This window comes from Leucoraja erinacea, chromosome 31, assembly GCF_028641065.1.
Source record: "Leucoraja erinacea ecotype New England chromosome 31, Leri_hhj_1, whole genome shotgun sequence".
Classification (NCBI taxonomy): Eukaryota; Metazoa; Chordata; class Chondrichthyes; order Rajiformes; family Rajidae; genus Leucoraja; species Leucoraja erinaceus.
Genome location: NC_073407.1, coordinates 25413203 through 25427897, shown reverse-complemented (window position 1 = coordinate 25427897; position 14695 = coordinate 25413203). Strand labels below are relative to the sequence as shown.

Genomic DNA, 14695 nt, shown 5'->3' with positions numbered 1-14695 from the left:
GATTTTAGACCATGGCGATCACTAGAGCGGCATAGAGGCAGTCTGAAGAAGGGTCTCGACCCATTCCTTCTCTCCAGAGATGCTGCCTGTCCCGCTGAGTTACTTCAGCTATTTGTGTCTAACAATGGATTCTGTCGTGTACTCTGAGTCGTGTTAACGGAACCTCTCGTTGTTTCCCCTCTAGGACCCCGCAACATGGAGCAAGAATGAACAGAAAGTGGCTGAAAGAAAAGCATGAACTGGAGGTTAATTGAATTCATCTACCTGCTGTTTATATGGGACCATATAACAGTAAAACCTTCCCGCCAGAATCCTGCAGCCGCCCAGAATCATGTCACTAAGCAGTTTGATTGGCTTATATCGGACCGGGGTCCGTTCCACAATTCGAGGGGATATTTATCCTTTGTGGAAAGATATCGTCAAGGATACACAACAAGATATAAAATATATAGGTAATGCTTACAATTTCATCCGTCGCTTTTGAACGCGCGCGGTCCGTTTTTGTCGAGTGGAGATGACGCTAAGAACGCTGATTTTTGCAAAAGGCGTTTAGCAGCAAATGTAGAAAGCAGAAAATTAATCCAGGGAACCAGTCTGGGCAATAGACCCGACTATTCTGTGCAGTTGTGTTCACTTGCTGATGATGGAAAAATTACACAATGCATTATTATTTCATGGATGTTTAATGCCACTATATTTGTGTGAATTACTTGAATGACGTATTGTGGGGCTCTTAGGAAAATAATCTCATTATTTTTATCTTTGCAAGGAAACAAATAATTCTACGACTCTCTGACTATGACTCTCTTTTGGACTTTGTGTGCAAAAACAAAGATTATCACTGCACCAAGCTAAGGTATCTAAAGTCAGTCTGCATTTTGCTTTACCTTGTGGTTAGATGCAGCTTCAGTAGACTACCCTGTGCAGTAGACACTTTCTTCAAACTTCAGTACTCCACATCTCAGATGAGAGGTCCATAGGATGACCCTTCATTTGTTATGAATTGTAAATTGTCCCTGGTGTGTGTAGGATGGTGCTGGTGTGGGGATCGGTGGTTGGCGTGGACGTGGTGAGCTGAAGGGCCTGTTTATGCGCTGATCTCTAAACTAAACTAAACTAAACAACAGTAATACAATGTTTAAGAAGGAACTGCAGATGTTGGAAAAATCAAAGGTTGATAAAAATGCTGGAGAAACTCAGCGGGTGAGAGATAGAAACATAGAAACATAGACAATAGGTGCAGGAGTAGGCCATTCGGCCCTTCGAGCCTGCACCGCCATTCAATATGATCATGGTTGATCATCCAACTCAGTATCCCGTACCTGCCTTCTCTCCATACCCTCTGATCCCCTTAGCCACAAGGGCCACATCTAACTCCCTCTTAAATATAGCCAATGAACTGGCCTCGACTACCCTCTGTGGCAGAGAGTTCCAGAGATTCACCACTCTCTGTGTGAAAAAAGTTCTTCTCATCTCGGTTTTAAAGGATTTCCCCCTTATCCTTAAACTGTGACCCCTTGTCCTGGACTTCCCCAACATCGGGAGCAATCTTCCTGCATCTAACCTGTCCAATCCCTTAAGACATTTGTATAAACCAAGTCTATCCAGTCTTTCTTCATAAGACAGTCCTGACATCCCAGGAATCAGTCTGGTGAACCTTCTCTTCGGGTCGAGACCCGAAACGTCACCTATTCCTTTGCTCCATAGATGCTGCCTCACCCGCTGAGTTTCCCCAGTATTTCTATCTACCAATAGTAATACGTGGTCAGATTTGAACATCCCCTGCATATTTCTACTTCTGCTTAATAAATGCAGCTGTGTACAACAGATCCTCCACTTAAAATGTAAAACTATCTTGCACATGGTGTGTCAAGGTCTGAGTTCCTGACCCCTCTTTAATTTCAGATACAATGATGGAACTTGACAATATTTCGAATTCACAAATAATTTTCACATTCACGTTGCAAGAAACTGCAATGCCAGTTTGGCCATTAGATGGCGTTGGATCCAATCTTGTGCAGAATACGCAGTCAGTTCTTGTCTGTTCCTTGTGCAGAGTTAGCTTGAGAAAAGGTTGACCGTATTTTTGCCCGATGAACAAGAATACATTTTTCACTTGCCTGCAATTTAATTGCTTTGAGTCAAAAGACAGGAATGTGCATTGCAAGGGGCAGAATAGATCGTGTAGAAAGGTGCAGATCAAGCAAGAGTTGAGACACAGAGATACAGTCAGAGACACAGTCACAGAGACAGAGAGACACATAGACGGAGACACACACATAGAGTTACAATCAGAGACACAGACACACAGTCAAAGTCACAGAGTCACACACAGAGACGCAGAGACACAGAGACAGAGTTACAGAGACAGAGAGACACAGAGACGGAGGCACACACACAGAGACGCAGAGACACAGAGCCACACAACAGCACAGAAACAGACCTGTAAATAGCTCGTTCTAAGCTTCCCCCCAGTCTATTTTCAGTGAAAAATCACTGAATCAAGCACTTGTGTATCTAAACTTAATTTTGACAAAACGCAATTACAGCTCAACTACTGTACCTAACCACCACGGGTTCGATCCTCGTATCTGCCTGTTCAAGCCCTCTAGGCCTCGCTCAGACAGAGACACTACAGAAGGTCACGCAGTCCTAAGCGCTCTCCCAGAAGATCGACACAGGACTTTGTGGCAGCGGACTTCTATAGGTCCCTGGACCTCGAGGGGCCGAACCACATGGGGATGGTCTCTTTACAATCCAATTACAGATATCGATTAACCCCATACATGACAGACATTTCCCTAACCCAATAATACAGTGGCTAATACATTGTATTCAAACAGTGTTTCGCAGAGAACACGAACATAGCAACATGTGCCCTGATATGCAAGAAACCCAGACAAGGCTCAATACTTAATCCAATCAACATCCAGCAAAGTAAAGCTTTGCAACATTATGTAGAAGCTGTATGTCTGGTTTGCATTGATCCAATCCATTCTATGAATTTTGCACCTAATTGTCAGGGTCTGCAGATGTTCCCATTCTCTTCCTGCAGCTCTGATCTAGGCTCCAGACAAACTTGCACCATTCTGCAGCTTGTCCCATTTCTACAGGAAATACATTTAAAAGCAGCCCAGAAGCCTTTACTCAATGTTAGGGTCCTAGCCTCTTCAATTTGGCCAGGATTAACAGGCCCGTTGGTTCAACTAGACGTTGGGAGGTCATGTTGTACTTGTATAACACAATTGGTGAGGCTGTATTTAGAATTTTGTGTTCAGTTCTGCACACCATGTTATAGGAAAGATGTTGTCAAGCTGGAAAGGGCACAGAGAAGATTCGCAGGATTAGAAGGTCTGAGCTATAGGGAGAGGTTGAATAAGCTGGGAATCTATTCCTTGCAGCGCAGGAGGATGTCTTGTAGAAGTGTACAAAATCACGAGAGGAAGAGATCGGGTAGATGCACAGAGTCTCGTGCCCAGTGTAGGTGAATCGAGGACTAGAGGACATAGGTTTATGATGAAGAGGAAAAGATTTAATAGGAATCTGAGGGCTAACTTTTCAACACAAAGGGTGGTGTAGTGTATGGAACGAGCTGCCAGAGGAAGTAGTTGAGACAACGTTTAAGAAACAGTTAGACAAATACATGGATAGGACTGGTTTGGAGGAATATGGAGCAAATACAGGTGGCGGGTGGGACTAGTGTAGATGGGACATGTTGGCAGGAATGGCTGACGTTTTGGGTCGAGACCCTTCTTCAGACTAATTGTGGATTAGGGGGACTTGATGGACCTGATAGGTTGGGCTTTTTGTTGGTTTTTTTTCCCATTTTTTAGATACACCACAGAAACAGGTCATTCGGCCCACTGGGTCCACACCGACCAGCGATCCCCACACATTAACGCTATCTTACACACATAGGGGGCAACTTACAATTATACCAAGTCAATTAACCTCCAAACCTGTACATCCATTCCATGGAAGAGATTGATAAAAAAAATTCTGGATGTGCATTTGACAGCAGACCATGTCTTTAAAGCGATTGTGGGGTAGAATATGGGATCACAACTTGTGTTGTGACACTCAGAAAAAGTGTAGCATCTGCATATTTTACATCACAGAACACAGAGAGGGGACAATGTTTCATTTGGAACAATGGAAATTAAATTATTGATGGCCTTGGTCACCAACCAAATAGCGCATGCCTTCTCATGCTGAATTGATGCATTCCTGGAGGCATCGAGCTAGAGAATTCTCACAGCCGCGTTTGGAGAGAAAAACATTTTAATCTTTACGATTATGAAGAACAAGGAATGGGGCAAAAAATGTTTTTCAAGACAAAGAAAGAAAATATACTCTTTGTTTTCTTGTGATTCCTTCCCCCGTATTCCTGTAATAATCAAAGGCTAATCTTGAGCTCTTGGAGATTCCAGGACAATCCTGATGGATTGGGCTTCACGGTGGCGCAGCGGTAGAGTTAGTGCCTCAGAGACCCGGGTTCGATCCTGTCTACGGGTGCCGTCTGTACGGAGTTTGTACGTTCTCCCCGTGACCTGTGTGGGTTTTCTCCGGGATCTCTGGTTTCCTCCCACACTCCAAAGATGCACAGCTTTGTAAGGTAATTGGCTTGGTATAAATGTAAATTGTCCCTAGTGTGTGTGTGATAGTGTTAATGTGTGGGGATTGCTGGTCGGTGCGGACTCGGTGGGCCGAAGGGCCTGTTTCTGTGCTGTATCTCTAAACTAAATGCATGCTGCATGTAAGAATTTCATTGTTCCTTTTCAGGACATAGGACAATAACACACTCTTGAATCTCTTGAGGTACTCTCTTGAGTATTGTGAGCATTTTTGGGCCCCATGTCTGAGGAAGGATGTGCTGGTGTTGGACAGGGTCTAGATGAGGCTTACAAGAACGATCCCAGGAATGATTGGGTTCACAATGTTTTATCTTTTATGTGTCATTCTTAATTGTTTACTGTGTGTCGTGTTGTTACTTGCGAGTGGAGCACCAAGGCAAATTCCTTGTATGTGTGCATACTTGGCATATAAACTCATTCATTCATTCATTCATATGATGAGTGTTTGACTGCACTGGGCCTGTACTCGCTGGAGTTCAGAAGGATGAGGGGGCACTTCATTGAAAAAAAAATGCCTGGATGAAGTAGACGTGAAGAGGATGTTTCCACTAGTGGGAGAGTCAAGGACCAGAGGAATTTCTAGGACCTAAAAGGAATTTCTTTAGTCAGAGGGTGGTGAATCTGTGGAACTCATTGCCGCAGAAGGCTGTGTAGGCCAAGTCAGTGGGTAATTTTAATAATAATAATAATAATAATCTTTATTTATATAGCACTTTTCAACAAAACCAGTATTTGAACCAAAGTGCTTTACAAAGATTGATTAAATTATCAGTGATTGACAGATTCTTGATCAGTACGGGTGTCAGGGGTTACGGGGAGAAGGCAGGAGAATGGGGTTGCGAGGGAGAGATAGATCAGCCATGATCGAATGGCAGAAGAGACATGATGGGCCGAATGGCCTAATTCTGCTTCTACAACATGAACCTTTGAAAGCGTAGGGGCTGGATCCGATCACGGGACGATGAGTTTGCGCAATTAAGTTGCCATGGCAACACTACCAGTGGTCAGTTATTGAAGTGAAATCACAATGTCGCAGTTACAGAAGATGTTTTAAAGTATATATCGTAAGTCTATTCTTTCACCAACTTGTTCACACAGAGTACAAACTCTATGTGGAAGAAAGAACTGCAGATGCTGGTTTAAATCGAAGGCAGACTCAAAATGCTGGAGTAACTCAGAGGGTGAGGCACAGTAGTGGACTGGGCCTAATAATATTGGTTGCCGGGAGACAAAGGGGGGCCCACTTGATATAGGGGGGCCCACGTCATCAGGGGCCCACTTGCCATCGGGCAAGCTGACACCCTGGCCAGTCCGCCACTGGTGAAGCAGCGTCTCTGGAGAGAAGGAATGGGCGACGTTTTGGGGCCGACTCCTCTCTCCACAGAGATGCTGCTTCACCCGCTGAGTTACTCCAGCATTTTGTGTCTACCTTCGAGTGCAAAATTGGTGTGACCTATGAGCAATAAATTAATGGACTGATAATTACACCTCTGACATTTGTGCTCGTAAATTCAGCCCAGCTCGACAATTGTTGCAGTTACTCCATTACTGGGTTTAATTTTACTTTGGAAATCAATGTGAAATACTCAGACAATGTACAGTCGTAATTAAGAACTTGATGACTTACATTATTGTGATTAATGCATCTGTAAATTGGATTTCGATGCAGTGTGTACTGAGTGTTCACAACTGCATGTAATTAGTATTTTCATGCATACTGATTTAGAAATGTGTATCTGACCAATAGTTTCAAATGAGCAAGCTTTGCTTGCTGTGCCTGCATACTAACCTTCTGTGCTTATTGTATGGCATTCTGATCTCAGCCATCACTTGTATTGAATAGTCTTAAATATATATACCTTTTATGTAACAATTACCTGCCTTTCTGTTTAGTTTAGTTTGGAGATACAGCGCAGAAACAGGCCCTTCGGCCCACCGAGTCCGTGCCGACCAGCGATCCCCGCACACTAACACTCCCTGACACATACTAGGGACAATTTTACGTTTATAACCAATCCAATGAGGCCACTTCATTGGCTATGTTTAAGAGGGAGTTAGATGTGGCCCTTGTGGCTAAAGGGATCAGGGGGTATGGAGAGAAGGCAGGGATGGGATACTGAGTTGGATGATCAGCCATGATCATATTGAATGGCGGTGCAGGCTCGAAGCGCCGAATGGCCTACTCCTGCACCTATTTTCTATGTTTCTATGAACCTACAAACCTGTGCGTCTTTTGAGTGTGGGAGGAAACCAAAGATCTCGGAGAAGACCCACGCAGGTCACAATAGACAATAGACAACAGGTGCAGGAGTAGGCCATTTAGCCCTTCGAGCCTGCACCGCCATTCAATATGATCATGGCTGATCATCCCCAATCAGTACCCCGTTCCTACCTTCTCCCCATATCCCCTGACTCCGCTATTTTTAAGAGCCCTGTCAGGCAGGGGAGAACGTACAAACTCCGTACAGATCCCGTAGTCAGGATCGAACCCGTGTCTCTGGCGCTCTAAGGCCCTAGCTCTAATGTTACGCCATCGTGCTGCGCAGTTCTTAAAGCCAAATTAATAACCTGCATGTCCCCTTATTGTACTCTTTCTGTTGGAGTACTATTGTCCACCCTGTGAACTGGAATAGTTTAACATGATGATCCCAGGAATGAATGGGTCAACATACGATGATCCCAGGCAGCTGAGTTACTCCAGCATTTTGTGTCTATCTTCGGTTTAAACCAGCATCTGCACTTCCCTCCTACTGCAGCATTGAAGTTGCCTCTTTCAATCTGTTCTGGTGTCTGATATGAAATGATGCTTGTGTTCTGATCGTGATGCTTTTATTTTTAGCCTGGCTTGGAGTGGGTGAGGAATTGTAGGCTGAACAGGCCCTACGTGGGTTGACAGCAGCTGAGCTCTTCAAAAGATGATCCTGCATTTTGCCCATCATCCTCTCAATCAGAACAAAAAAATAGCCCTTCCATTTTGTAACTAAAAATAAGGCTTGAGTCATGCAGTCAATTTGGTGAGCAGCCAAGGTGTGGAGAGAAATCCTTGGTCTGTCTGATCCACATATTTGATGATATTTATGCATCATACACCGTGAAGTGATTGGCAATGTTGCAGTTGTCCTTGGATTTCAACTGCAATTCCCAGTTCATGCTCATTAACCCATTAAGGGCGGCACGGTGGCGCAGCGGTAGAGTTGCTGCCTCACAGCACCAGAGACCCGGGTTCGATCCTGACCATGGGTGCTGTCTGTACGGAGTTTGTACGTTCTCCCCGTAACCTGCATGGATTTCTCTGAGAACTTCCGGTTTCCTCCCACACTCCGAAGACGTACTAGTTTGTAGGTTAATTGGCTTTTGTAAAAAAACGTTCAAAAATTGTCCCTAGTGTGTGTAGGGAAGTGTTAGTGTGCGGGGATCGCTGGTCGGCGCGGAATCGATGGGCCGAAGAGCCTGTTTCAGCGCTGTATCTCTAAACTAAACTAAACCAAACCAGCGATCCTTTCTGGGAATTGTGGACGTAAGCGATGGGAGAAGGGAGCTGGGCTTTTTGACCACATTTCCTGTAATCAGACAGTCTGCTGATCTTCACTGTCTAGACTCTAGCCCAACACTAATCTGCAGATAATTTAGCCAGAGGGAGGTGAATCTTAGTTGAGTTTAGTTTATTGTCACATGTACCGAGGTACAGTGAAAAGCGTTTGTTGCGTGCCAATCAGTCAGCGGAAAGACAATACATGATTACAATTGAGCCGTTCACAATGTGTAGATACATGATGAGGGAATAACGTTTACGGCAAGGTAATGCCCGATCAAGGATAGTCTGAGGGTCACCAATGAGGTCGATAGTAATTCAGCACTGCTCTCAGGTTGTGGTGGGATGATCCACTTGCCTGATAACAGCTGGGAAGAAACTGTCCCTGAATTTGGAGGTGTGAGTTTTCACACTTGTGTGGGAATTTCTTGCCACAGGCAGCTGTGGAGGCCAAGACATTGGGTATTTCTAAGGCGGAGATTGATAGGTACTTGATTAGGGCAGGGGTCAAAGGTTATGGGGAAAAGGCAGGTTTCCTCGCACACTACAAACACCTACAGGTTTGTAAGTTAATGTGCTTTGGTAAAAATTGTTAAAAAATGGTGTGTAGCCTCGTGGCATGTACGGGGTGATTGCTGGTTGGCATGGACTTGGTGGGCAGAAGCGCCTGTTTCCGCGCTGTATCTATTAAGACTTTCTCAAGAGAGATGTTGCCTGACCCGCTAAGTTACTCCAGCACCATGTGTTTATCTGAATTAAACGAAATGTGTGCTGTAGAAAGCTGGAAGAGGGAAGGAGAGATAAGCATGGCAGGATAATCGGACACAGGCAGGCGTGAAATGTGCCCCGATAACATGCAGGCAGGATCCTTCTGTCGGGAACATTTGTCACTTTTCGGTACATTGAGTATTTGGCCCTGTCCTGATGCCCCCAGTTGGTTGAACAGGAGCCAGGGAGAGGAACATCATCAGATGAAGGAAAAGCACCAGAGTCTGATGCCAACATCAATGAAGGATTAGCAATGGGAACACGGAGCGAATCTCAGTCTCATTTGCATTCTTTGGTGTCTATTCCCTTTCTACGATACGCAACGATAGAACTTTATTCATCCCAGGAGGGAAATTGGTCTGCCAACAGTCACAAAACACAAGATGCATGAAACGTGAAATTTAAAGTGACCACTGGAAAGTCCTGGATTGGGGGTGTGCAAAGATTGGGGAGGAGGGTGGGGGGAGGGGAGCCAGTCTACCCCACGACAGGAAGGGGAGGGGTTGTACAGTTTGATAGCCATAGGGAAGAAGGATCTCCTGTGGCGTTCTGTGCTGCATCTTGGTGGAACCAGTCTGTTGCTGAAGGTGCTCCTCAGGTTGACCAGTGTGTCATGGAGGGGGTGAGCTGTATTGTCCAGGATGCTCCGCAGTTTGAGGGGCATCCTCCCCTCCAAGACCAACCTCCCGTGAATCCAACTCCAACTACACTCCCAGGACGGAGCCAGCCTTGTTTAGCCTTGATGAGTTGTTTAAGAAGGAACTGCCGATGCTGGAAAAATCGAAGGTAGACAAAAATGCTGGAGAAACTCAGCGGGTGAGGCAGCATCTATGGAGCAAAGGAATAGGATGAGTAATGAGCTTGTTGATCCTGTTGGCGTCTGCGGCCTTCGCCCTGCTGCCCCAGCGAAGAAGATGGCACTGGCCACCACCGATTGGTAGAACATCTCCAGAATCTTACGATGGCATCTTATCATGTATCTGTACACAGTGGACGGCTTGATGGTAATCATGTTCTGTAATCATCAACTAAACTGTTGAGTAGCTGACCACAACTCCAGGTCAGTCCTAACTACTATCTACCTCATTGGTGACCCACGGACTATCTTTGATTGGTCGTTGCTGGCTGCAGGCCCTGTGGACGGTAACATCGGGAGCTCGCGGGTCCCTGGTGGGAGACCGCTTTTCGGAGCTCCCGCAACAGCAACTTCTCCCGCCCGAATCGCGGGGTTAAAAACGACCCGGATCGGGGCCTTACATCACCCGGCGCGGCTTTAACGGCCGCGGGACTTGCCATCGACCGCCGGGCGGCACCAACATCAAGACCCGGAGCAGGGCCTTACATCACACGGCACGGCCTTAATGGCCGCGAAACTTGCCATCGCCCGCTGGGGGCATTAACATCGGGAGAAGAATAAAGAACAGGGGAGATACAAGACTTTGCCTTCCATCACAGTGAGCAAGTGTTTGGAGATTCACTGCGATGGATGTTGATGTAAATTGTGTTAATTGTGTGTCTTGTTTTTTTTTCTTGTTTGTATGACTGCAGAAACGTAATTTCGTTTGAACTTAGGTTCAAATGACAATAAACGTTATTCTATTATTCTATTCTATTCTTTACCTTGCACTAAACGTTATTCCCTTTATCATGTATCTGTACACTGTAAATGGCTCGATTGTAATCATGTATCGTCTTTCCGCAGACTGGTATAACGCAAAAGCTTTTCACTGTACCTCGGTAAATTAAATTAAACTAAATCAATTAAACTAAACTAAATTAAAATGGGTGGAAAAACCGGGCGATCCTGTCTCACCAACCGTTGTTCTGTTAATGTTGTTCCATTAGCAAGACAAAGGAGATGGTGATCGACCTCGATATTAACTAAACTCAACTGAACTACACATTAGATAGACAGAAATGCAGGAGTCACTCAGCGGGACAGGCAGCATCTCAGGAGAGAAGGAGTGGGTGACGTTTCAGGTTGAGACCAGTGTATCTCACTGATGTTAACGGTTGTGGCTTTCATTTCCACTTTGGAACTAGTCCAGTTTGCAGTTTTGGCACAGCGTACTCTGTGTCAGGAGATTTTTTTTCTTCTCTCCTTCAAGAGGACGCACGAGCCAAGGTTCAACCCAGCTGTGCCCCTGAGCAATATTCATCCTCCAGAGAGAACCTGAAATCCAATGAAGTGAAGATGATAGTTCCATTGTTGTGCGTTTGAAGGATCGTTCTACAGCCACATTCATCGCTACGCTATGCTTACTGACAGAATGAAGGTGACCGGACATTCAGCATCGGACGGTGAGTCAAGCACTGGGCCATGCTAAAGATAGGCAGGCCGTTCTTTCAATGCAAGGTCTAACTTTAACTCAGCCTCTTAAATTCTGGAACAGCGTATCAGAAAGGGAGACCCTCTGTGTGGAGAGAACAGAGAACAGGTCTAGTGAGACCACACCTGCAGTATTGTGTGCAGTTTTGGTCCCCTAATTTGAGGAAGGACATTCTTGCTATTGAGGGAGTGCAGCGTAGGTTTACAAGGTTAATTCCCAGGATGGCGGGACTGTCATATGCTGAGAAAATGGAGCAGCTGGGCTTGTATACTCTGGAGTTTAGAAGGATGAGATGGTATCTCATTGAAACATATAAGATTGTTAAGGGCTTGGACACACTAGAGGTAGGAAACATGTTCCCGATGTTGGGGGAGTCCAGAACCAGGGGCCACAGTTTAAGAATAAGGAGTAAGCCATTTAGAACGGAGACGAGGAAACACTTTTTCTCACACAGAGTGGTGAGTTTGTGGAATTCTCTGCCTCAGAGGCCGGTGGAGGCAGGTTCTCTGGATGCTTTCATGAGAGAGCCAGATAGGGCTCTTACAAAATAGCGTCGTCAGGGGATATGGGGAGAGGGAAGGAACGGGGTACTGATTGGGAATGATCAGCCGTGATCACATTGAATGGCGGTGCTGGCTCGAAGGGCCGAATGGCCTACTCCTGCACCTATTGTTTATACCTCTTCAGGTCAATTGCCCTTCATCTAGGGTGGCCCAGTGATACAGTGGTTTAGTTGCTGATTTACAGCACCAGAATCCCGGTTCAATCCTGACGATGGGCGCTCCCTGTACGTTCTCCCCATGACCGCGTGGGTTTTCTCCAGGTGCTCCAGATTCCTCCCATACTCCAAAGACGTGCAGGCTTATCGGCTAATCGGCTCGGATAAAAAATTGTAAAAATTGTCCCTTGTGTGTGTAGGATTGTGTTAGTGTGCAGTGATCGCTGGTCGGCATGGACTCGGTGGGCCGAAGGGCCTGTTTCCGCACTGTATCTCTAGACTTTAGATATACAGTGTGGAAACAGGCCATTCGGCCCACTGAGTCTGCACCGACCAGCGACCCCCACATACTAGCACTATCCTACACACACTAGGGGCAATTTACTATTTCTACTGAAGCCAATTTAACCTACAAACCAGCACGTGTTTGGAGTGTGGGAGGAAACCGGGGCACCTGGAGAAGACCCACGTGGTCACGGGGAGAACGTACAAACTCCATACAGACAGCACCCGTAGTCAGGATGGAACCCTGGTCTCTGGCGCTGTGAGGCAGCAACTCTACCACTGCGCCACCGTGTGTCTTAAGTATGAAGTCTAAGTGCAAAAGGCACAAGTTCAGGACTTACAGATTTGTGGTGGGGGGGAGATGTCAGTGACACCCGGTGAACTCAGATTGAAACAAAACACACCGAGCCGGTCTGGTGCAGGTGAACAGGATTCATCAGCGGACACTGTCTGGCATTGCAGTAGTTTAGTTGGATGGATGACTCTGTGTCTGACTGATCTGCTGATGCAGCAAACAAAGTGAATCGTCTAAACCGCAACTTAATTCATGCATCCTGCTAGCTATTTATTACTGTAGGCCTGCAACGTAAATCCACATCCTTCATCATCCCGGCCAGTGATATGAAAATCATGTTTCCTAGTTGATTATTGGGATGCGAATGGGGAGAGCGAAAGGGAATTTAATAAATCACTTCGACAGACACAAAATACTGGTGTAACTCAGCGGGACAGGCAGTATCTCTGGAGAGAAGGAACGGGTGACGATTCAGGTCGAGATCTTTCCTCAGACTGTTCAGTTCAGTCTGAAAAAGGGTCCTTATCCGAAACGTCACCCATTCCTTCTCTCCAGGGATGCTGCCTGTCCCGCTGAGTTACACCAGCATTTTGTGTCTGTCTTTAGTTTGAAGATGAGTTCTGACCCGAAATATCACCTATCCATGTTCTCCTGACCCGCTGAGTTACTACTGTGCTCTGTGCCTTCCCTCATATTTCCAATGCTGCTGTCTGCATTGCTTTTAAGAATTGGGATCCTGAGAAGGTTCATTAAAGTCCTTAAGTAATAGGAGCAGAATTAGGCCGTTCGGCCCATCAAGTCTACTCCACCATTCAATCATGGCTGATCTATCTCTCCCTCCTAACCCCATTCTCCTGCCTTCTCCCCGTACCCCCTGACACCCGCACTAATCAAGAATATGTCTATCTCTGCCAAAAAAATAAGGTTTAAGAACTGAAATTAAATGACAATCAAATTATGCACCGAGGTTATATTTTTCTGAATTCTCTGCAAAGTAATCTCAATCAGTTAAAATTCAAGATGACTATTATCTCATAAATAAAGTATGATTTTCCCTGTGGCTTGGCACTGATATTCATTGTTGTAGGCTTTTTTTTAAACGATAATCATATCTAACATGAAACTCAATGTCTCTTGTAGCTGTAGTGACAATAGACAATAGACAATAGGTGCAGGAGTAGGCCAATTGGCCCTTCGAGCCAGCACCGCCATTCAATGTGATCATGGCCGATCATCCCCAATCAGTACCCCGTTCCTGCCTTCTCCCCATATCCCCTGATTCCCCTGGGCTATTTTTAAGAGCCCTATCTTGACAGCATCTAGAGAACCTGCCTCCACCTGAGGCAGAGAATTCTACAGACTCACCACATGCTATGATTCCATCAGTTCTTTCTTGATAGATTAGGTTTATTTTATTTTGGAGACACAGCGCGGAAACAGGCCCTTCGTCCCATCGAGTCCGCACCGACCAGCGATCCCCGCACGTTAACATTACCCTATGCACACTAGGGACAATTTACACGTACACCAAGCAATTGACCTACAAACCTGTACGTCTTTGAAGTGTGGGAGGAAACCGAACATCTCGGAGAAAACCCACGCAGGTCATGGGGGGAACGTGCAAACTCCATGCAGGCAGCACCCATAGTCGGGATTGAACCCGGGTGTAAGCGCTGTACCACTGCACCACCGTGTCACTCTGGGCACAGTGCCATTAGGAGCCAATTGAATTCAGCAATCTTTGATCATTATTTCACAATTGATTAAAATTCAAGTCTGTGACGTGATCTCTTGTTATGATGTGCAGATTGACTAGATAGCTAATGATAGCTCCTCTAAGAGTTCCATGTGAATACATTGCAATGGAAATGGGAGGAATGGAGGGATGGAATGGATCATTGTGGTTGTTAGCGGACCATGAGTTAAGCTCCAAGGTACACAAAAATGCTGGAGAAACTCAGTGGGTGCAGCAGCATCTATGGAAATAGCGAAGGAAATAGCCAACTTTTCGGGCCGAAACCCTTCTTCAGACCTTAGCTAATCTCCGCTTGAAATATGCCCATTGACTTGGCCTCCACAGCCGTCTGTGGCAATGAAATCCACAGATTCACCACCCTTTTTAGTTTAAGAAAG

The 14695-nt window shown here is 45.7% G+C and overlaps 1 protein-coding gene across 2 annotated transcripts in view; it reads left to right on the top strand.

The window, feature by feature from the left end:
- brinp1 (bone morphogenetic protein/retinoic acid inducible neural-specific 1) overlaps positions 1 to 14695 on the top strand; it is a 169720-nt gene that overhangs the window by 56370 nt on the left and 98655 nt on the right. For both annotated transcript variants that reach the window (XM_055660337.1, XM_055660338.1), the window contains exon 2: positions 185 to 452. In XM_055660337.1, coding sequence (XP_055516312.1) covers positions 235 to 452 — 218 coding nt within the window. In that variant the 5' untranslated portion in view covers positions 185 to 234. The remainder of the gene's footprint in view (positions 1 to 184; positions 453 to 14695) is intronic.